This window comes from Eschscholzia californica, unplaced genomic scaffold (genome assembly GCF_041429995.1).
Source record: "Eschscholzia californica isolate CP2 unplaced genomic scaffold, dmEscCali1.0.p SCAF_2, whole genome shotgun sequence".
Lineage (NCBI taxonomy): Eukaryota > Viridiplantae > Streptophyta > Magnoliopsida > Ranunculales > Papaveraceae > Eschscholzia > Eschscholzia californica.
In genome coordinates, this window is record NW_028238309.1 from 59,887,405 (window position 1) to 59,910,501 (window position 23,097).

Sequence of the window (23,097 nt, forward strand, 5' to 3'; positions counted from 1 at the left end):
GAGAGAGAGATGTTGGGTTTTGAAAGGATGATGAAGATGTCTTCTTTTTCTTTATTACAAAACACTCTTTTGCTTTGGCTTTGGCTGGTGGATTCCTTTCCAATTAAATCAATGAGAGTGAGAGAAAGAAAGGTATTATAGAATTTTAAATTTCAAATACAAAGTAAAAGTTTGCTTTTCTTAAGGCACAATTAATTATATAAGAGCTCCTCATAATCTTAATTAAATATATATATTTAAGTACCAATATCAAACACTAGTACTTGTTAAAAAGTATTACTATGATCTTTCTAAGTTCTTCATTTTATGATGTTTCATCATTGATTTTAATTTAGTTCAATTAATAAAATAACTAATTGTAGGTCTAATTATCAAAAATTTCCCCAGTTTAAGGGTCATGTATAGTGGCATCCATGTTCAACAAAAATGCCCTCCATTTTGGGTTATCATTATATTGATAACTACAAGTGGAATTTTATTCTAATCATGTTTAATTAGTGTTTTAATTTTTTAATTAAATATAAATCTTCACCAACATTTATTCCTAAGAAAAACAGATCTAAAATTCATTAAATGTCACGAAATAACCAATTAGTCCTTGATTGATTAAACATGGACGATTGGTACAAACTTTGGGACAAAACGGAATTTTAGGCCAAAATATTGGAGAAAAATCGTAGTAGACCTGAGGTTTCTAACCATAACACCCCTCCACTTATGGTGTCACGTAAAACCCCATAATGCTTCATCATTGTTCATAATGTATTATGAATTGTTTCGCCGGGGTTAGGTTGGAATGACTTATGAAACTATTGGGTTTAAATAATTGCACCTATGTGGACTTGGGTTCAATGTCGATAAGCCAAGCTAACTTACCAGAAAAGCTTGGTTGTCCGGGCATGGGTTATGAAGACGTGATCTTCCCAATCTCTTTGGGAGAAAGATATTTGTCCATGTTTTGGTACAAATACATTTTGAATGTCTCCACCAGGAGGACTTTTGAGAAATAATGATGTGCTTGCAAATGTCTTTTGGTATGACAAAACATTGCATCTAGTACCGAAGAACAGCTGCAATTACGACTGAGATGACCACAGTGCGACCAGCTTGTGATAATAAATGGTTCTTCCATTTAGAGACCCTTTTGACTGAAAATGATCAATAAAGTTATTCAAGGTCTTAGTTTTATTAGTATCAATGAAAGATGGGCTCCAAGATATTTTTCAGAGAGGAAAACCTGCTTCACCTCAACATGTCTAATAATGATACACTTGAATTTGAGATGCGCATTTTTAGAGAAGATTATATTGGAATTAGAATAGTTGATAACCTGACCAGTGGAGGTACATAATAGGTTTAACATTCTATTAGACAACACTTGAATTTGTAGGGGTTTTAGCTAGTTTTCCGATACAACATTTTATTTGACAACATATAATAATTTGTAACAAATTTCATGTTAAATCAATTCAAAAACTAATTTGCAAACCATTTGCATGCCATTGCAAGGTGTTTGGAAGGTTCTGCAAGGTGTTTGCAAGGCTCTGCAAGGTATTTGCAAAGCTTTGCAAGGTGTTCGCAAGGTTGTGTAAGATATTTGCAAATGTCATGCAAGGTGTTCGCAAGGCTCTGCAAAGTTTTTGCAAGGCTCTGCAAGGTGTTCGCAAGGCTCTGCAATTTGTTTGCAAGGCTATCCAAGGTGTTTGCAAGCAAGGCTATGCAAGGTGTTTGCAAGGCTTTGCAAGGCAGTGCAAGGTGTTTGCAAGGTATTTTCTTAGACTAGGGTTAGGTTGGTCTTTTTACTGAAATTGAATATTACATAACTGCCATCAGGGAGGTGAAGCCTAAAAAACTTTGATGAATCCTTTTTAACCAAAGTCATAATTTCTTAGGGAGTTTTGGCCAAATTTCCGAATAGAAAACACCCATTGCATGAGATTTCTAGAGTTTTTAGGATTGCATATTGTGTGGTTAATGAGTGACCCTGTTGTGTCTAAATCGATTAAACAATCTAGTAAAGAGAAGTTTGTTTTTGTTAGAGTGGGGTTTCTGCTCAGACGGTGATGGTAGTGGTCTTGTTTATTCGACAATTTTAGAAGAACTTTAGTGTTGGTGGCTCTGTCCTCTTTCAATTTTGATTTAGAGAGAGAGAAAGATGGTGGCGGTGGTTGTCGATGAAGAAGGCTTGTGGTGATGGAGAGAAGAGGGACAAACAAATTAAAGAGAGCGACAAAAACAATAGAGAAAGAAAAAAAAAATACAACCACAAAAATAAGAAAAAGTAATAACTATACACAAATACCACAAAGCAAAGACAGGTAATTTTGGCAAAATTTGGAGGTCAAGATGAACGCTGAACATAATTGGTATCTAAAATGTCTATTTGTCATAAATTGGGGGGCAAATCGAAATTAAACCTTACTTAATTTTGAAAATTCCGGTCAAAAGTAATACGAGGGTTGTTTTGTAATAGTGATAAAAATAGAAAAGGATTTGTGTAGACCCCACGGAATGAAATGATTTTGTCTAGTTAAGTGGGGTGGAAAGATACCTCCTTACCTCATCTTATCACGTGTGAGTCAGAAAACATGATAACGATCCAATTCATCTCTCACACGTGCTCACAATCAACTAGCTCTAACATGGCCACGTGGATTCTATACACACGTGGCAAAGTAATGACGGCACTTTTCTCTCGTGATTTTCATCAGAGGAGCTACCTTTGATGACAATCAACTCGGGGGTTGTGATGCACAAGCATATGCAGGCAATGCCTATGCACCAACGCAATCGGGCGTTGGTCCGGGCAGAAGCGTTTGGACCAACGGAAGCAGGCCACACCAATTTTTAGGTTGTGGTCAACTTCCATTTTCAGAACCAAATAGCATATCTCATGTGTATTTGTGGGTTCGGTCGTAGTCCGATCAATATTTAGCCAAGGTCCAAACTTTATATTTGGATCTAACGATCCAAACGGAGTTGAGATGATCCTCGTTAGTTGAACCAAACAGGTCAAGTTTGGTTCAACAGACTCATCTGAGCTGGACCCAAAACGGGTCACATGTTGACCTACGTAAGTCGTAACTTGCCAAAATATGCAGGTTAGTTCAGGCCGAGTTGTGGACCCACTACCATGAATATATTTTCTCAATGGGTAGTATAAGATAAGATTTAGATTGTTTTGATAAATGGGTCGGTTAGCGACAACCCCCAAAAAGAAAATGCAATGGGTAAAAAATAGACCCAATGAATAACTAAGAGCAACTACAAAGGTGCTCTAAGCTCCAGAATTAGATTATTTTGAGATGTTTCTTTTTAACTATTTGTGACGCTAAGGATATATAAGATTCATTGTATGGAGATGCCCCTTAACGGACCAGATCTGCAGGCGATTAGTTGATCTCGAGTTATATTTGGGTCAGGCTACACTTGGGCGGACCATGCGGGCGAGCTCCACCCGTTTGACACTAATCTTCCTCTTAAAAGCAACCATTCTTCACTAGATGAAGGTGGAGCTTCCTCTCTACGAGGCATTGAATTCTTCACTTAGGACTTCACATCTTAAGAAATTGTCTCATCGCCTAGGAGTCCTACAGGACTTCGTATGAACTTATCTGCTTGATATCCGAACAGAAGATGATACATCTTTTCTTTTACATACGTACAATAATCATTTATTGCATAACACTGATACATCACGACGGTATAACATTAAAGTATAGCGTTAATTGAATAAACACAATGACTGTCATAAATACGACGACTCTTAAAGACTATGTAAAAATATAACGCTCTACGTAATTATACTAGAATGAATCTTTCTAATAAACTACTTTCAAAAAGGCTATAATTGAGTATTTAAAACTTAAGAACATTCCTTTATAGTTAATTAATCCTCTAAACTATGGTACTAATGATGATAAAGAGTCACTTTCAACCACAACGGCGATTCAGGCGTAAAAAGTTTTTTCTTTTCTTTCCCTTTCTAGGCGTTACGCTCGCGCCTTTTCTAATTCTCCTTCCCTAATTACCCTCACCATTTACATTAATTTCACCAACCCTCACACTGTAATATTCATGAATATACTACAAAGTTATGGCTAATTTGGTAAATATCAAAATATATAAACTCCATATTTTCTTCTTCTCCCTCCAAAGCTCTCAACTAACTTCATTTGACTCTGTAATTTTCTCTCTCTATTAATCCTTCTCTCTCTCTCTCTCTCTCATCACTATGCACGCGGTATCCCTCGGATGAAGTTGAAACCCTAGAATTATCTTATAATGTCACCTTAGACTTCTAATAAATTGATCAATTTTCACGATCATCGCAGTTGAAATGAGCGAAATTGTGTTGAATTTTCTTTTCCCGTCTTGGTTAGAAATCGAAATCACTCTTGTTGCTGCGATTTTCGTTATAGTAGCACTTTCATTTTTCCATTCTGGTGGTTCTGGAATTTGTTATGATGTTGATCAACGTGGTGTCAGTAATGGTTCTGGTTCAGGTGCTGGCGATGATCTTGATGATCGGGTTAGTAATTTAATGTTTTATTCATTGATGAAATTGAATCTTTTTTAGTTTGATTTGATTGATTTTAGGATATGGTTGATTTCCTTGAGTTCTTTTGTCATAAGATTTAGTATGAATTATTAGAAATTTGAATGAGTGTATTTGATTTAGGTTAATTTAATCTCTTTCAGTTCTTATTTCTTGTACTAAGAATAGATCATGATTCTTTAGAAGTTGAAATTTTAGAACATACTTTAAATGAATAATTAATTAGTAAAAGTAAATATTTTTAGAGTAATAAAATAGGATTTGTCTACTTAGGAAAAAATTGAGATCTTTTAGTATTCTTCTGAGTACCAACTAAAAGAAAAAATGAGAATTACTAAAGTTTTGCTTAATGAAAGGATTTTGCTACTAATTGATTATTCACATGTAATTCAGCTATTCGTTAGTGTTAGAATAGTCCCACATTGGAGAAGAGCTATCTAGAAACCAACAATATAATGTCTAGGTCCTCTCCACCCATTGCCAATTGGTTTTGAGTTGGATGACCACAAACTTAACATGATATTGGAGTTAGGGCCACTCGCTTACAAGCCATACGTGTTCCACGTCACCCAAAAGAAAACACGTGTTAGGGTAACCACGCCACACGTGAGGGGGCGTGTGAGAATAGTCCCGCATGGGAGAAGAGTTATCTAGCAACCAACAATATAAAGTCTAGGTCCTCTTCACTCATTGCCAATTGGTTTTGAATTGGATGGCCACAAACTTAACAGTTTGTGTATTTAGTTTTCTTATAGTTTTTGCTTGTTTGTTAAAATGTCCAAGGGAAATGAAAAAATTGAGATATTTCACAAATTATTGTTGTGATAGATCTATTTGGTGCAATAATTGGAATTGTAGATATATGTGTTCTTTTGAGTCGATTGATGTGCAAGTTAAACTTAAACCATAGTTGATATCTCTATCGTGAACCTCACTATGCTGTTTCGAGCTTGGCGACTTAATGTAGGAACTTTTGCTTTCAAGATAAGATCTGTTCAACTTTTGTTGTTTCGTAAGTTGGGAACTTGGATGTTGTTTTGGTGGTCATTCTTTAAGTATTTGAAAGGAAAAAATGTCGGACATTTTTCAAGGAAAAATGGTTATGATGCAAGACACACACAACCTTGATGTACAACACCCACGTGAATAAGAACTCGGTCGATGGTTTTTTAGGAATCAACATTGGGTTGGTCATGTCGAGTGGTTCAAAATATTGGCTGAAACTCTTTGGCACCGATAATGAGGTTAGGGATACAAACTCAAGAAAATCACCTTCCTCAGGGGTGTACACGAACCGAGCTTTTAACGAGCTGCTCGAGCTTGACTCGACTTTGCCCGTGCTCGACTCGGAGATTTAACGAGTACGAGCTTAACACGAGCCCAAAATGATACTCGATTATGTAAACGAGCCGAGCTTGATCATTCTTTAGTATATCACGAGCTACTCGTGAACAGCTCGTTTAACATACTATTATAATAGTGTAGTACTTAATTACGTATTAGTATTGAAACTTGTAAATGAAATATCAACCATTAAAAGATTATTGGAATATGAATCATTAATCATTATTATTGTATGTGACAAATGATCATTGAAGTATTTTGATAATTTAGAAAGTTGTTTTAATTTGAAGTATTTTGGTAAACGAGCTTAAAACAATGAGAGCTCGAGCTCGAGCTCTTTCAAACTTATACGAGTCGAGCTTGAACAAGTGGACAATTATTCGAACGAGCTCGAGCAAACAGTCAAATACACGAACCGAGCTTGAACATCTTACTACTCGGCTCGGCTCGGCTCGAGTACACCCCTAACCTTCCTCCTAACTTGAGTTGGAGGCGCTTCTTAACTTTATGCATCGTTCTATGCAACTTTAGTCGAGAGAATTGTGTATAGGGTTTTATTTTCATTGGTTCAAAGTATAGGGGTTCGAGGGCTCCTCATGATTTGAATAAGTTCTTCAAATAAAAAAACAAATAGGGGGTTTGATGCAGTGGTGTTTGACTATGCTTAACGGTTAGATAAGCACTTAGGAGAGCAACAATGAGCGAAAAATTTGTGTTGCAAGAAATTGCCAAACTAGGATGTTGATCGTTTTTGGAGTCACATACTATTCTTGTTTTTCTTTCATTTCCATGCTTCATATTCATTTTCTTATTTGCTTATGCATGCTTTTGGACGAGCAATACAACTCACCCTCGTGTTGGTTTTTGCATGGCTGAGTTAATCTGAGCCATCACAACTTGACGCCTTGGGCAGGTTGGCGTAAATCTGTTTTAGGTTGTTTTCTGTCTGTGACTTGGTCTATTTACGGGTCCAAACTATTAAAATAACTCTTGATGGGCCAAACATCGTTCCAGTCCCCGTGGTGTCCCGTTAGTATAGCATTTTTCGCTGCATAATTTCCACCCTGTATTTAGTTGGATTGGAGTGCTTCAACATGTATTGCATCACTTCTTGTACGAGTTCGTGTTGTTTTTATATCATGTACCTCGACAAAGTGAACTGGAAACTCCTTTTCATTTATTTTTCGTGCTTTCTTGGAAAATTTAGCAATTTGTTCTTAGACAATTCAAATTTTCTAAATGCTCTTAAATTATTTCTTTTACCTTCGGTCGAGTCTCACGAAGAATAGAAGGCTGAAAAACTGGTATTCCTAATGTAAGTATCCTGGGTTTATGTATTTACTTAACATGAAAAGTATAAACTTGATAGAGAAGCAACTTATGGTTCTTGAGGACTCTTGTTACCATTTTCCGAAATGAACCAACTTTCGCTAGTTACAAACGCAACCATCTAAACTTGGCGACATATTTTAGGATAAATTACTTTTCGTACTATTCAATTTTTGTTGAGGTAGGCCATGCTTTCATGCTAGTGTGGCGCTTCTTTTCTTCATTACGCATCAGCTTTAATGACAACCATCCGTTCCTCATCAAGAATTTGATGATAGTCTTGAAACAACAAGAAATGAACTCTTCACATGTGTAGCCTAGGTGTAGCTCTTTTTGTTTCACATAATCGACGCGACGCTATATTCCAAGAACTTAGTTATGATTCATTTTGTGTAAATTTCTGTTCATGAACTTCTGTTTTCAGTTTGTGCTGGACTATGACTTCCTGATTCATTTCCTACTTGCTTCATGGAGTAATTTTCTATTTGTTTGACGTGCATATTTTTCCCATATTTTGTAGATAGGCCAGTTAAAAGGTCATTCCCGAAGCAATTCCGTGTATTCAATAAAGGTACCTCCTATCAGTGAAATGCTATTGTCTTGATGTAAACTATAGAGCAATTAGACATAGAGCTTTACTTCATTCATTATGATGAGTGTTCATTAAGCTTTATTTTATAATAAGAGAAAGAGCTGGTGTGTTTTCTGTCTCAGCTTGAACTGCTGGCAGCAAGGAATCTTATTAGTGCAAACTTAAATGGCACATCAGATCCGTATGCTATCATTACTTGTGGCGAGCAGAAGAGATTCAGGTGATTGATCCCATTTCCATTTTCTTCCTCTCCTCAAGCTTTCTGTTGGATGTATTTGTTATTTCGCGGATGATTAATTGATGGTTGAGAACTCAACAAGACATGATCATCTATTCTACCATTCCCACTGTCAAAATCATCCTTTGCTACAACAGATAGTGGAGAACTCTTGATCTTGGGTAGCGTAATGGCTAGAATACCGCATAATATGTATACATATATATATGAAAAAGGTGGTTTATTTTAACTTTGTTTGTCACTCCTTTTTCTTACTGTTTTCTAGTTCCATGGTACCTGGTTCGAGAAACCCAATGTGGGGAGAGGAGTTCAATTTTTTAGTTGGTGAGCTTCCAGTACAGGTAGAATTGACAATTTTGACAGTCTACATAGTTTCTTTTTAGTTCACAAAAAAAATGTACTTATTTTTTTGTATCGTGTGAGATAATCACATGACGAGGTACGCGGTGCGCCTTCTGAATGTTGTCTTTTGAACTGCGTTGTTATTTCTATTCTTTTTGTAGATTAATGTAACCTTATACGACTGGGATATTATATGGAAAAGTACCATTCTAGGTTCTGTGACTGTTCCAGTTGAAGGTGAAGCTCAATCTGGAGCAGTCTGGCACACACTAGATAACTCATCAGGGCAGGTGATTTTACTTTCCGACATTTGTTTTATCGTCCACATGCTTCTGAACCTTTTCTTCTAGAAAGCAACTTATGTGTGTTATTCCAGGTCTGTCTTCATATCAGAACAAGTAAACTTCCAGGCGATTCTGCCAGGTAATTGGGTGTTCTTAGATGTGTTATTTCCTATATCTTTTACTTTATGTATCTATTCTAATAGATTTGGTTTTTTGATGCTGAACACTTCAACAGCATTCTGACTGGATATGCTGGAGTTAATACTCGCAGAAGGTTATCTTTGGATAAGCAAGGTCCCACTGTGGTTCATCAAAAACCTGGGCCGCTTCAGACTATCTTTAAACTTCCTCCAGATGAGGTAAGCCTACCTTTCATCGTGAAGTCATCTTCATATGTAGAACTTGACTTATGTTGCATTGTAACTTCTTGCGTCTCTCTGAGGGTTTCGAATCATGGAAACATTTGATCTAACAAAATAAATGTTTTTGTTTCAGGTTGTTGAAAATAGTTTTTCGTGTGCTCTTGAGAGGTCATTCTTGTATCATGGACGTGTCTATATCTCTTCATGGCATATTTGCTTCCATTCTAATGTATTCTCTAAGCATATGAAGGTTAGCATCTTCTCCACTGATTAAGGTTATGAATGCGTTTAGCTTTATGTTAGTATTTTGTAAAGGAGGTCATTTTTTTCTTTTTCATTTATCCTATCATTTACGCAATACATCCAAGTATCCGATTGGCACTCTACCAGAGCTCATTAATATGGAATGTTAGATAGATAGCTCGTGTTGACATTTCTCTTTACAAATTCGCTAATTAAGAGTGCTCTTGTTTCTCTTGATAGGTGATTATTCCAGTTCAAGATATAGATGAGGTATGTATAGGTATCAGTTCTTGATTCTCTGTCTTGCAATGGTTCAACTGATGTTAGAATTACGTAGTATTATTGTTATTGTTGCAGATAAAGAGGAGCCATCATGCACTCATAAATCCTGCTATTACTATTATTCTTCGCACAGGCGCTGGTGGACATGGTGTACCGCCTTTAGGAAGTCCAGATGGTTAGTGATCTAACAGTTGGATGCTAGCCAAGTACCTAGTTTGGGAGCACATGATCATCTTTTTTGTTTGTCCACTTTTCAGGTAGAGTCAGATATAAATTTGCTTCATTCTGGAATAGAAATCATGCATTACGAGCATTAGAGCGTGCTGCCAATGACTTCCATGCAATTATAGAAGCTGAAAAGAAGGTCTGTTCATACTTTGCCTATCGTTTGACCAATTTGAAGGGAGGATCCTGTATTTGTGTGTTCTCTTCTTGTCGCATTCATGTTCACAGTCGACTCGAGACCCATTAATGACCCAATTAGTGAAAGTTGAACCTAATACCGAATTTGAGGCTCTAAATATGTGACAACCTAACCAAATTGCTCTAGCTTACAAAGTGGTAATTGAGCTACATATTGTTTACTATATTTTTTTGACCCAATCCTCTTTTTGTGATTCGTTCTTCGTTCTTTTATTAACCTTGCTTCATGTATCCCCGTTTTCGAAATTTCCAAGTGATTGCTCTATTACTTTGCTTCTGATGCTTAAATTCTGTTAGGCCTTACCATATGTTTAACCGGCTCATAATCTTCTACAAATCATGTGTAAATATTGTTATAGCTATTCAAGTTTCTGAACTGTTTGACTAACCAGAAAACTACCACATTTGATTCTTCTGATGTAGGAAATAGCAGAGTCTACTATGCGTGCACGTAGCAGCTCCGTTAGAGTTGGTGGAGGGTACATAAAATCTTCCGCGAATCCTCCCAAGGCCGTAAATTATCAAGCTTTTATCAAAGACGAAGTCTTAGTTGGTATATTTAATGTATGTGTTTGTACCTTTTAGGTCCCACAATATTACAATCTTCAATCCAAATGATTTTTTCCCTGTTAACTAGTTCTCTTAATTGCATCTAATTAAAAAACAAACACCTCCTCTCTAGGATGTTTTCCCTTACACAGCTGAAAAATTCTTTAATGAGCTTCTGAGCGATGATTCGAAGTTTACAAATGAATATCGATCTGCACGGAAGGATACTAATCTTAATGTAAGTATTGTTTGATCTTTTGACATGTCAATAGATTTTGGTTATAAAATCTATTTCCTTTTAGGCTTTTATTTATGTAATTTTTCGTTTTTCGACTCTTTTGTCTTGTGCTCTAGTTGGGCCCGTGGCATACTGCAGATGAATATGATGGTCAGGTCAGAGAAGTGAAGTTTAGAACATTGTGTCATAGTCCTATGTGTCCTCCAGACACTGCTGTGACGGAATGGCAGCATACTGTTTTATCACCGGACAAGAAAAAACTGGTACATCTAATTATATTCACAATCTATATTCCAATATCAGTTTTAACAATGTACTCCTTACCCATTTCAGAATATGGTTTATTCATCTTCTTTTTTCTTATTTTCTTAGGTATTTGAGACTGTTCAACAAGCACATGATGTTCCGTTCGGATCTTACTTTGAGGTAACCCATTGTCACAAATGTTAAACCTTTTCGAGAGAACATTCTTCTACCGTAATCTCTTTGAAATTCATGAACATTTGCTCAAATTCTTGTTTCAGGTCCACTGTAGGTGGTCTTTAGAAACTGTCAATGAATCCTCCTCTAATCTAGAAATAAAAGCGGGTAAGTTTTACATCTTAGTTTGAAAGGGTTTCGCATTTCACATGCTGCGAGTGGTAGCACTCCATCATTTGGATAAGTTTACTTCTATATTCCATTCCTTATCTTCAGTCCTATCAACACGGCAATAGTATGAGTATAAGGTTTCCGGATATGCCCTTAAACATGTATTCTCTTGCGTTAGTGGTTAGGTCCTCTACCTATGTCTATGTTTACATAAGACGTACTGACGTACACTTAGAATCTCCCACTTTACCAGTTGTAGTAGTTATGGGTGTCCACCAAGAGTTTCGATTATCTCCATACACGTACATAGGTCCAAGCTATTTTGATCCTTTTAGATGGTTTTCTTGCAGGAGCACATTTCAAGAAATGGTGTATAATGCAATCTAAGATAAAAACAGGAGCAATCAATGAGGTATGTGATTCAAGTTTTTGCTCACTTATCCCATTCTTAGTTTGAGAAACCTCTATATGATGAATCAGAATTTCCGGCTTATAATGTCAATTTCATCAATTACAGTACAAGAAAGAGATGAATACTATGTTAGAGGTTGCACGCTTGTATACCACTATCACCAAAGTTTCTTCTTATGATGAGAATGACGAAGCCCTCAAGACTCGAGAAAATATGTAATTCTCTTAAACAATCTCTTTAAATTTATATGGTATTCATTACTTCATCATATGACCAAGATTTGTACTTGTATTTTGTAGGTTTAATGTATCTGAGTCATTCGAAGCCCATATGAATCATCGACCATCATTCAGATTTGATGACAGATAGAAATATACAGGGCATTTGTGTTTGTACCATTGTATGTCATACCACCCTTTGTTCAACTAGAATAAGCAGTGGTGAGTTTCTACTTTGTAATTTAATTTCTTCCTTTTTCTGTTGTTCAGTTCTCGACATTGTGAATCAATTTAAACTCGAATGTCCTTTTGAAACCATTTGGTGTATTAGTTTTGTTAAGGTTAAGTAAATATTTCAGATATCATATTCAGTATTTATATTCTTATGCTATCATTTACCAAAGTGCGGAGATCGAATTATCTTAGAGTCTGCCTCAAAATTCCCTTTCTGTCCATGAAACAAAAGAAGGAACCATGTAATGATGATAAAGTTCAAGTGACAACTATTTTGGAGATGCAGAGAGAAAGTTAGGGTTAGAGAGAATAAATCAGATAAGCACAATACAAGATATTATATAATATCATATAAGAAAATTTTCTTTTTACACAAGGGGAATCTCACATGAAAACATGTACAATGGAGATTTTTCAGATAGTTGAACTTTTTAAGGAAGAAATTGAGGAGACACAAAAAGCACTAACAATTTCTCCGGTGTTTCTAACCACTTCAATAAATACACACAATAACACAACAGATTCCCTTTTCACTCCGTCCACGAAACTGATTCCCCCCGCCTGCAAGCATGTCATAATACAACGCCTGAGTTACGACTCTAAATCAAAGTTGGTCGAACTCAGAACCTTATGAGAAATTGGAAATCTTATGTGGGACCTAAAGTCTAATTTCTCTTTATGTATACTATATATGAGTTAGTTCCGCATTCCTAATAAAGAGCTTCCAAATTTGGGTTTTAATGTATCACTCACTGTTTTACATATACTACAAGCAAGGTCTTCTGGGTGGGGCTTTGCACCTGAAATTGTGGGTCAGGACAACCTTGGAAGGTCTAGGGTAGACTGTAGGCACGTGACCGTTCTTCTATGTCGAACTAGTTTGAGTGGGCGGAGGTGGTGCTTAAAGTGGGAAAAATGAGGCAGGTAGCCAGGTACTCGACGTGGGTTAGGGTTACAACATTGGGATGGCAGTGTTACTGTGTTAATGTGTTTCATGAGTCGTAAAATGGTTTAGATCTAGTTCCAGTTTCCAAACAATGAAACCCGAATAAATGGAATGATGTAGAATGAGAAACATAGAAAGTACAGGAGACGATTCGACTTACTTGAATATTATCCCCGCTTCTTAAGTGATGAACCTCTCACGGCTTTTATACTCTGAGAATCTCTGAAGCAAATAAAGTGAACAAGAGTCGTCCCGTTTGGATAAACTGCAAAAACGCTGGTTCCTAGACGTTTATTACAAAGGGAGCAAATGCTATCATTGTTAACCTTCACAACTGCTTTCCGCTGCTTATATAGTTCTTCTTTCACCTGTTTAACATGGAATTGCACGGAAAAGAAACCCGTTATCTGCATGACTTGATGGCTTTCAACTTATATACGATTTTAAGATCTTATATAGTATTCAAAGTTATGTTCATCGGTACGCACCCCGCTTCCAAGAATGAAAGGACGGGGTAGACCCTATCAAGCAGAAATATGTATATATATATATATATATATATATATATATATATATATATATATATATATAATAATCTGTATTATTTGTACCTGCAAATTCTCGCTGTTTCTCAAACTTCTAATCACAGATAAGTTTCGACGGGCTTCACTAGATTTCTTCACAAGAGGTTCCAGAAATGAGAGTAAGTTCTGTCCACAACAAAAGGTATCTCACATTATGCAAAAAAATTATGTGCAATAAATAAAAAATACAGGGCGAAATTTTCGGAACAAGAAGTAACAAGAGCAAAGTCGGGATACTTTCTGCTCTATCTCAAATAATAAGAATGCTGTATTTTGAATAAGCTGTTTTGATGTATGTACTAACTCTATATAGAACTCGTATCAGTGAACAGTAATAGCATTTCTTTTCGTTGCGTGCCATACCTGTAACTTCGTTTCTCTTGGTAAGAGTTTGAGGGCTTGAGCTCCATTGATTTTATCCCACTTTCGGCTCAACAGATCTAGAGCTTCATCAAGCATAATTGGACCACCTTCCTGGTTTTGTTCATCTTCTTCTTCACAATCACTCCTTCCACTATCCACGCCACTGGAACTAAATCGTAACTCCTCTGCTCCTTCTATCTGTGCAACTTTTTTACCTGAACGCCCAACTTTCACTTTTGCTGAAACAACCTTCTGGCTGCCATTACTCTGAGGTAAGTCTAGATTCATAATTCCTCTTTCAAACTCCTTAGTTGTTCGCAAAGGATTCAGATATATTTGAAGAAGTATCACATAGATGTTACTAGATGATTTAGGGGAACGTTGGTGCTGCCAAGCTTCATAAACACGGTCACAATATGCAAGTGCAAGTTCAGGAACATGAAGCTACAATATCACCAGAAGGAGCCACTATAAGTATCTCACGGAGAATAGGTACAATTTGTCTATCATGCACTAAAATACGGTAAACGTTACACCATGCATGCACGCGAGTTTGAAATGATGAATTAGTGACTCTGGGAACAGTTCAGTAAGTAGCAGACGCAGGATTGATTGCTTTATGGCAAGGAATAATACCTTGTGCACGTATAAGGACAATGCGAGCTGGTGTTGATTCATCGCCCCTAATAAAATAGCACGTTCCTCGTATAGAGCATCTCCAGGAAGACGTTTTAAGACAGCTTCATGGTTGTATCCAGATATGTTGTCCAAGGCAGACAATAGCTTCTTTCGTGTTGGGGAATAACATTTCTCATCCCACTTTTGTTGAGATTTTAGGTCGAAATACCAGTCAAGTACTTCAGAAAGATAAATTTGCACCTGTCAAATACTAGCTCTCAGTAAATCATAGTGTGGAAAATGTAGAGTAGCCAAGTAAAGACATAAAAGTTCCTTTGGTATCCGCTGATCTTTTTATAAATATATTCACATCCCATAATAGTCTAAGACTCTAACAGCACATCCCACTTTAACCTGCTCATTTTTGGTACATACAAACAAACCAGCAATTATAGATGTCCAACAAAATTTTAATTCAATTCCTTGCACCATGTGAAAAAAACGAGCTCTTACCAGGTCATTACGTAAGTTTTGTGCGATTCCACTTTTGTTCATCGAGATCATAAGCTCCAAGTACGTGCCCTGCATTTTTGGAGCATGTTGTTTCAAGTAAGAATTTACCAAGTCAGCTTGGATATTTCCAGATGATAAGAGCTCGATGGTTTGTGTTGGACAGCTTTCAAGGACACGCATTGAGTACTCCAAAACGAGCATGGGTTCAGTTGAACAAAGAGGCTGCAGGAAAATGAAAGAAGAAAGAGCAAATAACATGTTAAATTTTCTATTTAGTCCTCCTCAATCCGAAATGCATCGATACTAGAGGCAGTTCACTCCAAAATCTCCATAAAATTCCCAAACGTCAATAACCAATGAAGGGACAAACTCATGACTCTTGAATTTGGAAAGACAGGAAAATCGAAAATGACTAGAAAACATAAAACAAGTACAAAATGGGGAAAAAGTTCTTCTAATAATTGTGTATGTTAAGACTTTTAACAAATACTTCACCAACCAAGTTATTAAGTGCAATGACAATAGCAAACCACATTCTGAGAACTCCATATTAGAGACCAAATCTACGATCACACCACCACTTCAGAAACTATAAAGTTACGAAGCTTCAGAAGAAAATATGATATTAGATCCATGATTTATATTAGGGGCTTCCAGGTTGAGAGAGTTAGCTGGATTCAACTTCCACACCTTTATTTCTGGAACGAAATTCTAGCATAACAGTTGTCTTATAATCTTCCTAGAGGTGTTCAATGTATTGCGGTTATGCGGGCTTAGCTGTACATTTGATATTCTTCACCTTTTGGTTTCTTAATAATGTTATGGCTCTTCCGGTAAAAAAAAAATCTATGAAGTGCAACCACAGAAAAACATGAATCCCAAGGTTCGCTAGGACTTGTTTTGAAGATAAAACATTCGATAGTATAACGAAAATAAATCCGAATAAGTTAATTGTGAAGGCATAAGACTCGAAATATTGCACGAAATTAACATGCCGATATGTGAGAACTCATACCTTGAGATACTCGATGATCATTTCAGGCTTAAACTTTTGGGAATGCTCAGATGCTAGGTCAACCAAATCTGATTCTTCAACTAGTTGATTCAGAAGCTTGAGAGCTTCATGGTGCATCTCATTACACTTATACAGTTCTAACAACGCCTCGTGGTAATTCCTTTGCCTCAGAAACTCCTCACATATTTTAAGATTACAATAGTTCAGACCTTTTAGTAAATCCAGTGAGGCTGAAGACTGCCCTGTCAGAACCATAGCTTGGAGAAGTGCAGTATCCAGTATAGCTGCCATCTCCCTGGCTCCTGAGCTAAGATGAACGTAATGGCGACCCTAATCGAGCACAAAGTGACAAAGCCCATTGATACAAAAGAAATATAATGAACCTCCATTAACGTAGAAGAAAGCAAAAAAAAAGGAAATGGAAATCAGATAATTATTTTGCTGTATACCTTGCTTGAAATCTTTGATCTACTGGAACGGGATGACCTGTTGCTATATTCTTCTACAGCATCAGAAACAACCTCCTCAGTTCCTTCAGCTGTTGCCTTTTCAAGGATGCCATTTCTCTTATTCTGCAAATACTTGACAAGTGCCATAAGAGCGTTGTGGCTTGTTATCATCGATTCAAGCTTCGACTTTTTGTCAGATTCAGAAAATTCAGGAGGGTTCAATGAGTCCATCACATCAGGCGCATCAGATGAAACTCGAGATGGATCTAAAGCATCTGATGCCATATCAGCTGCAATCTGAGGCTCCGTTGTATTAGGATGCACAATAGAAGGATATAGCGACAACACATATGTGATATCAACTGATGAAGCCAAAAATTGTTCCATGGACTCCTCATAGCTTCCATTGTCAAACAAATAGTGTCCATATCTGTGTTCAAATTGCGACAAATGAATTAAGAGAATTAATGATACCAAAAGGAAAACAAGTTTAGGAATACCGAATCCGATATAGTTAGGCTTTCAAGTAGTTTACTCAAAACCATATATTAGAAAGAAAGAGCTCCAACCGAAAACTCGATAATGATTCGGTAACAATTCAAAATTTTGAATATGTGCGCAGCTTATATCGACTAGAAATACGAAGATATGGTGTAAATAATCACCGGATGTGAATAGAACATTCCTTAGCTATTCGTAGCTTCGAATCCTCTGGTGGAAGCAGTTTGCATAGAGCCAATGCCTCCTCAAATTTACTAGATGCAGTCAATTGTACAATCTGCACATAAAACGAGAATAAGGAAAAACATGCATGATATATATGTCACCACTAGCCCGAAACCCATAGGATGACGTGAACAAAATGCATAATGAATTAACCAGTTATCCCATGTTAAGAAGAAAGTTCATGAACTCCACTATTCTGAGAGTAAATGAAATGACCCATGATGCTAACTGGATATATCTTGACTGGCAAACAAGAAAGGAACCAAGCAAAATAAATGAAAGAAGGAAACATCAAAAGTACATTTACAAAAGAGAAGTTAAGCCTAACTGATGTAGCTGCAGACTACCAAGGGGAAAAAAAGTAAAGGGTAACCTGATCTTATAAGTACCAAGATTTAGGAGATTTAATAGGCATTCTATATTTGCAGAAGTAGCAAATTCATTGGAGTTGAAATAATAAATAAGTATTTAGTAGATTAGGAACCCTAAGTCCTAAGGCTGGCTGAACCCAATAAAAGGTGCCTCCTTGTTCTTTAACCATTATGAATTGAATATTTCCTCGGACCTCGGTAATAACTCTTATCTGCATCTCCTTATGTGTTCTTGTCTCTTAATGACTTCTCATTTTGCTTTAGTGTTTTAATTTAAGGTTATTCCTCTGCGTTACATCATTAACAATCTATTCAGCACAGCTAATATGTATATATATACATGCAAAAGAGTAAGCACTAAAAGAACATATACTAACCACGTGAAGCATAAATAGTTTTCATCTTTAAAGTCCAACGAAGGATTTTCTTCATAATGCTTTAGTTTACACTTTACGATGGCACAGATGCAAATTATTTAGAATCAAGAATGAATTGCAGTAGGTCGACAACTAGAAGAAACTAAAAACTTTCACACTTATTATTAACTTATCACTGCTAAGTTAGTTTGTAAAAGTCATGCCCAGCCATGGGCACCACAAACCCTATAATTATAAAATGAATACATCGATATGTCGCAATAAAAATGGGAAAGTCCGAAGACGTACCTGTGCACCAATTGGAACAGGTAGCAATCCATAAAGTGAACTATCTGATACAGCAATCACACTATTGCCGCTCTTAAATAGATTAGTGTCACGAAGACCGACAGTCTGCACTAACAGACATGGAGCCAGGAGAGATCTTATCTGTAACATTTACATATTTTGGAAGAAAAAGAAATTAATGAGTCAATATAATTAGTCATGTTAAACTACCAAAGGCGCGTAAAAAGCCACATGGTTGGGTAGATTACCTCAATATGTCTAGGTAAATGAGCTATTGCATATTGCATATGAATAACAATTGACGCGGGAGCTTCCGACCAAGAAATTCGACTACCTTGAAGAAGCTTCCCATTTTGGTCAACAAATATTCCAATGTTATCCTAAAATGGGGGAGAAAAAGATGTGATACCATTAGGGATAAATCGATGAAGAAGTTACTTTCCTCGTTAAAATAAACCATATCATTCATTGATACGTTCCTTCTGGTGACCTAATATAGTTTCAAACCTTAGGACTTTTAACTCCAATGTTTAAAGGAACTTGTATCCTAGAACTCTGTGAAAGATATACATAAAACCATATTATGCATAACTTCCTTTGCACTACTCTACCTATGTCCTCATCATACGGCTTTTAATGCCAAATGGTTGATGGAACATAAATCCTAGAACTCCATTAAGATAAATTTAAGTGAGTCACATTGTTAAATAAAGATCTCAATAAGAATAATAGAGGGAAACCTCACCTTCCCCAAAAGAAGCTCACCAGAAGGAAGAGAAACTACTAGAGGTGGCGCAATCCTTCCAGAAGGGAACACATCAGTTAACACTCCATTTGTGCTATTTAGTATCACATATTCCTTTCTAATTCCCAAACATATATTATCACCACACCACGCCATTGACTTCACAACATCTGGAACCCCAAAATCCTTCACTTCCACGAAGTCTTGTCCCCCTAACCAAAAAAGTAAACATGTTGCAACCTGTGTGAACTTGTGATAACTCAAAATGCAAAGGTAAAAGCATATGGGGCAATTACGGATGCTAGATTTATTTTAACCGTTTCCAGAATAAATAGGACTTAGTGATAAAGAACATAGAGACAGAGACACTAGAACGAACTATTGCACTGGCTGCTACAATGGAGTGTACTAGCCACTAGCAAGTAGAAAACCCTCATCTTTTTACCTACGTTTTAACAGCAATTCAAACTTCAAAGTTTTACTCTTGTCTTATTATTTCCATAGTTCATATGAACAAACTGTTGGAAAAACATGCAATTTCAGCGTCTTGAAAACAGATGAATAGTGAATAATAAACAAGTAGAGATACATAAAGAGAACTAATTGAATTAGTCACTGAGGCTAGAATTTCAGTTTGTCCTTGAGTCATTACGCCCCTGCTGCAGTGCTCGCATTTCTTTGAATGGTGTCTACCAAGTGACATGGTTATGCTTTTCTTTGTGTTGGTGAATGAAACTTGACCAAGATAAATACAGGCACATGGTTTACCATCTACTTTATAGGGTTATACGAGCAGCCTTTTGGTGATTCCTGGGATTTCCATTGGCGACTGCGAGTCCAAACAGGCTACATCCACCCTTACCCCTATGCATCTAATTCCCTTGAAAATGACATCCAGCCCTGGGATTGCTGGTAGAATCAAGAAATAGGGCTAGCATGAACATTGCACCTAGGATCTTCGAGTTCTTACTAGTCTGGAAGTCCAATTAATGTGCTAATGCTGGACCATAGACCAACTAGACTGGCAGGCCTACAATACTCCTGGCGGGGACTAGGCCGAGGCACAAGGCTGATTCGTCTGAAACATTGAATGACCTTTACTTTTCAGACAGTAACATTCAAAACCTCATCTCTCCAGTGAAGAAACATGCATATACTACTAAACCAAAGTTAGCTTCATTACACCAAATGAGCTTGGTGGGTTTTGAGTTACCACGTAAATATATATATATTGAAATGGGATCCCATACAAGATATTTATTTTAGCTTTAAGAATCAGTTAACATAGATAAATATAAGTTATTTTATTATATTTTTTAGCTACTTACTGTGCTAAAGCCTTCCCTTCTCGACGTATGCCAAATAAGGTCTACAGTTAAAGGCCTTGTGGCAAATATAGAGATGAATCGGAAGGCATATAAATCGGGAAACTCGGTCGAGTACCTTGCTCAGCGGGTACTTTGGAAAACAACCACTCAAGTTTTTGATATTGTCAAACTACCCCATTTTAAAATTTTGAGACATTTTTGCCCTACATAAAAGGATATCTAGAATTTCTGGAGGTCCCCATCTTTGGTGTTCCAATGGTCTCTTTTCTTCTCTCTTCCCAGAGCTTTAGATATGGTTGAGGACTTGATATTGTTTAACAGGTGTGTGTGTGTATGTATCTCTAGAAGAAAAGAGAACACGGTTCCGGCTGGAGGGTTTGGAAAATAAAAAAGTGAGATCTAAAAATCCTAGATATCCTTTTAACTATATAATGGTTCTCAAATTTTGAAAATGGCGTAGTTTGATTGTACCAAAAATTGGGTTGTAGTTTTCCCAATACAGGAATAGTCTGAATCGATCAGGTCCTTTAGTTGGGTCCGCGGGCGATTAGTCCAAAATAAAAAATATATTAGGTTTAAGGAAGTCATTTCTTTTGAATATTTATTTTTGCATCGTAAAAAATACACAAATGTATCACTAATGTATCGATTGTTTAGTGAATGTGTAGGAATAGGTTTGTTTTGTACGCAATACAAATCAAATTGCGCGAAGTTCACCAGTAAAATTCATAGGGTTATTTACATTTTGTTTAATGCAATAAGACAACCATGTCATCGCACATGGTAATAGCGGAATTATTTTTTAACCTTCCACCTGAGTATTTCTATGAAGACTAACAAGTGAAAATTACAGAAATTACCCTCAAGCCGGAAAATGAGAACCCTTTTCTGCCGTCCAAAGCAAAGAAAACCTCTTTGATCATCCCAAGCATAAACAGTAGCTCCCTTCGCCTTTGATATAACAGAAATTGCCTCGAGATTCGGTAGACGATGAACTCCAATTGATTCCGAAAGTGAAATCAGTAAACCTCTTAACTCAGATACTTCCATTGAAACCAAATTCTTTTTCCAAAACCCTTTTAGGGTTTTCTCAAGAACGTATTGTTCACGTTTGATACCCAATTCTAGGGTTTCTAATTGACGACGATCGGGTGATAGTGAATGATCGATAGATGAAGAAGAAGATGATGATTCTGGTGAGTAAATTTTGAGAGAACCATCTGAACATCCTAAAAAGATCTTTAATTTGTAAGTTGTAGCTGTGATGATTTTTGTTGGAGAATTTTTTATGAGCTGAAATGAGTCGTAAGCATTGTGCACCATTTTTCTTCTGTAATTCTGATTTCTGTGGTTTGCTGTGGGAAGATAGAAAAATTTGAAGGGAAGAATAAAGAAATAAATTAAAGAAAGGAAAGTGGTGGTCTAGTGAACTTATGTGGTGTTTGCTTTTTTTTTTAATCCGAATTTATGTCTCCAATGGTACTACGACTAAGGGTTTTGGAGTAATTGGAGACTAGAATGTTTTATGTTTCCCTTCCTTGTAGATACAATATTGGGCAATTTAGATCTTGGTGCTTTCGGGAGAAGGGATGCCTCCTTGTTGTTTATATTATATATAATAAGATTTTTGAGGGTAGATTTTAAAGAGAGATTTTATAGAATCAAATCTTATTTCACGCAATTCTTATTATTGATTTTTCTTCTTCTTGTTCTTCTCTTTCTAACATGGATCACATATTTATTTCCTAAGGTTACAAAATTAAATTCGATGAAGGATTTAATCTATTTGTTGGTGAGTTTATATGTTTAAGGAATAGAAGTATGGATAAAGATGTCAGTGAGAAAAGAAGATTCAATATCGCCAAATTCTAATATAAACATATCAAGAAGATTGAAGATGAAATTACAAGTAAAGAGAAAAGATCACTATCAAGATTCCGCTTTTATTAGTTTAATATTATTGTTGTAATTTTCTTTTTGTCGACCTTTTAAGGTCTTTAATTCTCGATCTATAGGATCTTTTTGTCGACCTTTAGAGTCTTTAATTTTCGATCTCTAGAATCTTTGTGTCTGTGTCTAGTTAATTCTTTTCCTTCATGGGGCACTTTACATTTGAATGTACGTAACTCTCATGAAGTTTTCTGAGGAGAAGAATAAGAATTCTACCATGTACTTTGTGATGTTCGCTGATGAATGAAAATATGGTTTTGATTAAAAAATAAAAAGAAAAATAATATCGTACAATTTGAACTTATTAAGATTTATTTTTTCTATCCAAAAGGTCGTTATATAGTTTAAGGCTGTGTGAATTTATGTCTGGAATCTGAAACTTATAAGATCAAAATCAACTAAACAAGTATTCCATTCGAATATCAACAAGTCACTATAAAGAGTTTGTCTAATGTGGGTCAAACTGTCTTAAACTAGACGTAAAAAAATGAAAATTATTGAAACCAGAAAAAACTTCACGATCATTAACTTAGAATGTGACATGTATTTAGAGAAAAATAATACATTTTTTATTACAATTGAACA

General features: G+C 36.2%; 2 protein-coding genes across 2 annotated transcripts; one reads left to right on the forward strand and one right to left on the reverse strand.

Annotated features, from left to right (window-relative positions):
* The first annotated feature begins 3,952 nt into the window (after nucleotides 1-3,952).
* On the forward strand, nucleotides 3,953-12,370 carry LOC147559752 (BAG-associated GRAM protein 1-like). The gene is made up of 19 exons (XM_086661687.1): nucleotides 3,953-4,531; nucleotides 7,752-7,802; nucleotides 7,946-8,043; nucleotides 8,327-8,402; nucleotides 8,565-8,693; nucleotides 8,780-8,826; nucleotides 8,923-9,046; nucleotides 9,183-9,299; nucleotides 9,533-9,562; nucleotides 9,650-9,749; nucleotides 9,832-9,938; nucleotides 10,421-10,561; nucleotides 10,680-10,784; nucleotides 10,901-11,047; nucleotides 11,157-11,210; nucleotides 11,309-11,372; nucleotides 11,726-11,787; nucleotides 11,893-12,002; nucleotides 12,087-12,370. The coding sequence occupies exons 1-19, from the start codon at nucleotides 4,340-4,342 to the stop codon at nucleotides 12,154-12,156; spliced, it is 1,824 nt and encodes a 607-aa protein (XP_086517813.1). The 5' UTR covers nucleotides 3,953-4,339; the 3' UTR covers nucleotides 12,157-12,370.
* A 188-nt stretch (nucleotides 12,371-12,558) lies between these two features.
* Nucleotides 12,559-22,239, reverse strand: LOC147559753 (vacuolar sorting protein 39-like). The gene is made up of 13 exons (XM_086661686.1): nucleotides 21,423-22,239; nucleotides 19,235-19,446; nucleotides 18,738-18,869; nucleotides 18,490-18,630; nucleotides 17,393-17,505; nucleotides 16,728-17,157; nucleotides 16,279-16,608; nucleotides 15,264-15,485; nucleotides 14,769-15,011; nucleotides 14,133-14,576; nucleotides 13,797-13,895; nucleotides 13,346-13,553; nucleotides 12,559-12,800 (listed from the first exon to the last, which is right to left on the reverse strand). Exons 1-12 carry the CDS (start codon nucleotides 21,883-21,885, stop codon nucleotides 13,353-13,355), a joined length of 3,030 nt encoding a protein of 1,009 aa, XP_086517812.1. The 5' UTR covers nucleotides 21,886-22,239; the 3' UTR covers nucleotides 12,559-12,800; nucleotides 13,346-13,352.
* Between the last annotated feature and the right edge of the window lie 858 nt (nucleotides 22,240-23,097).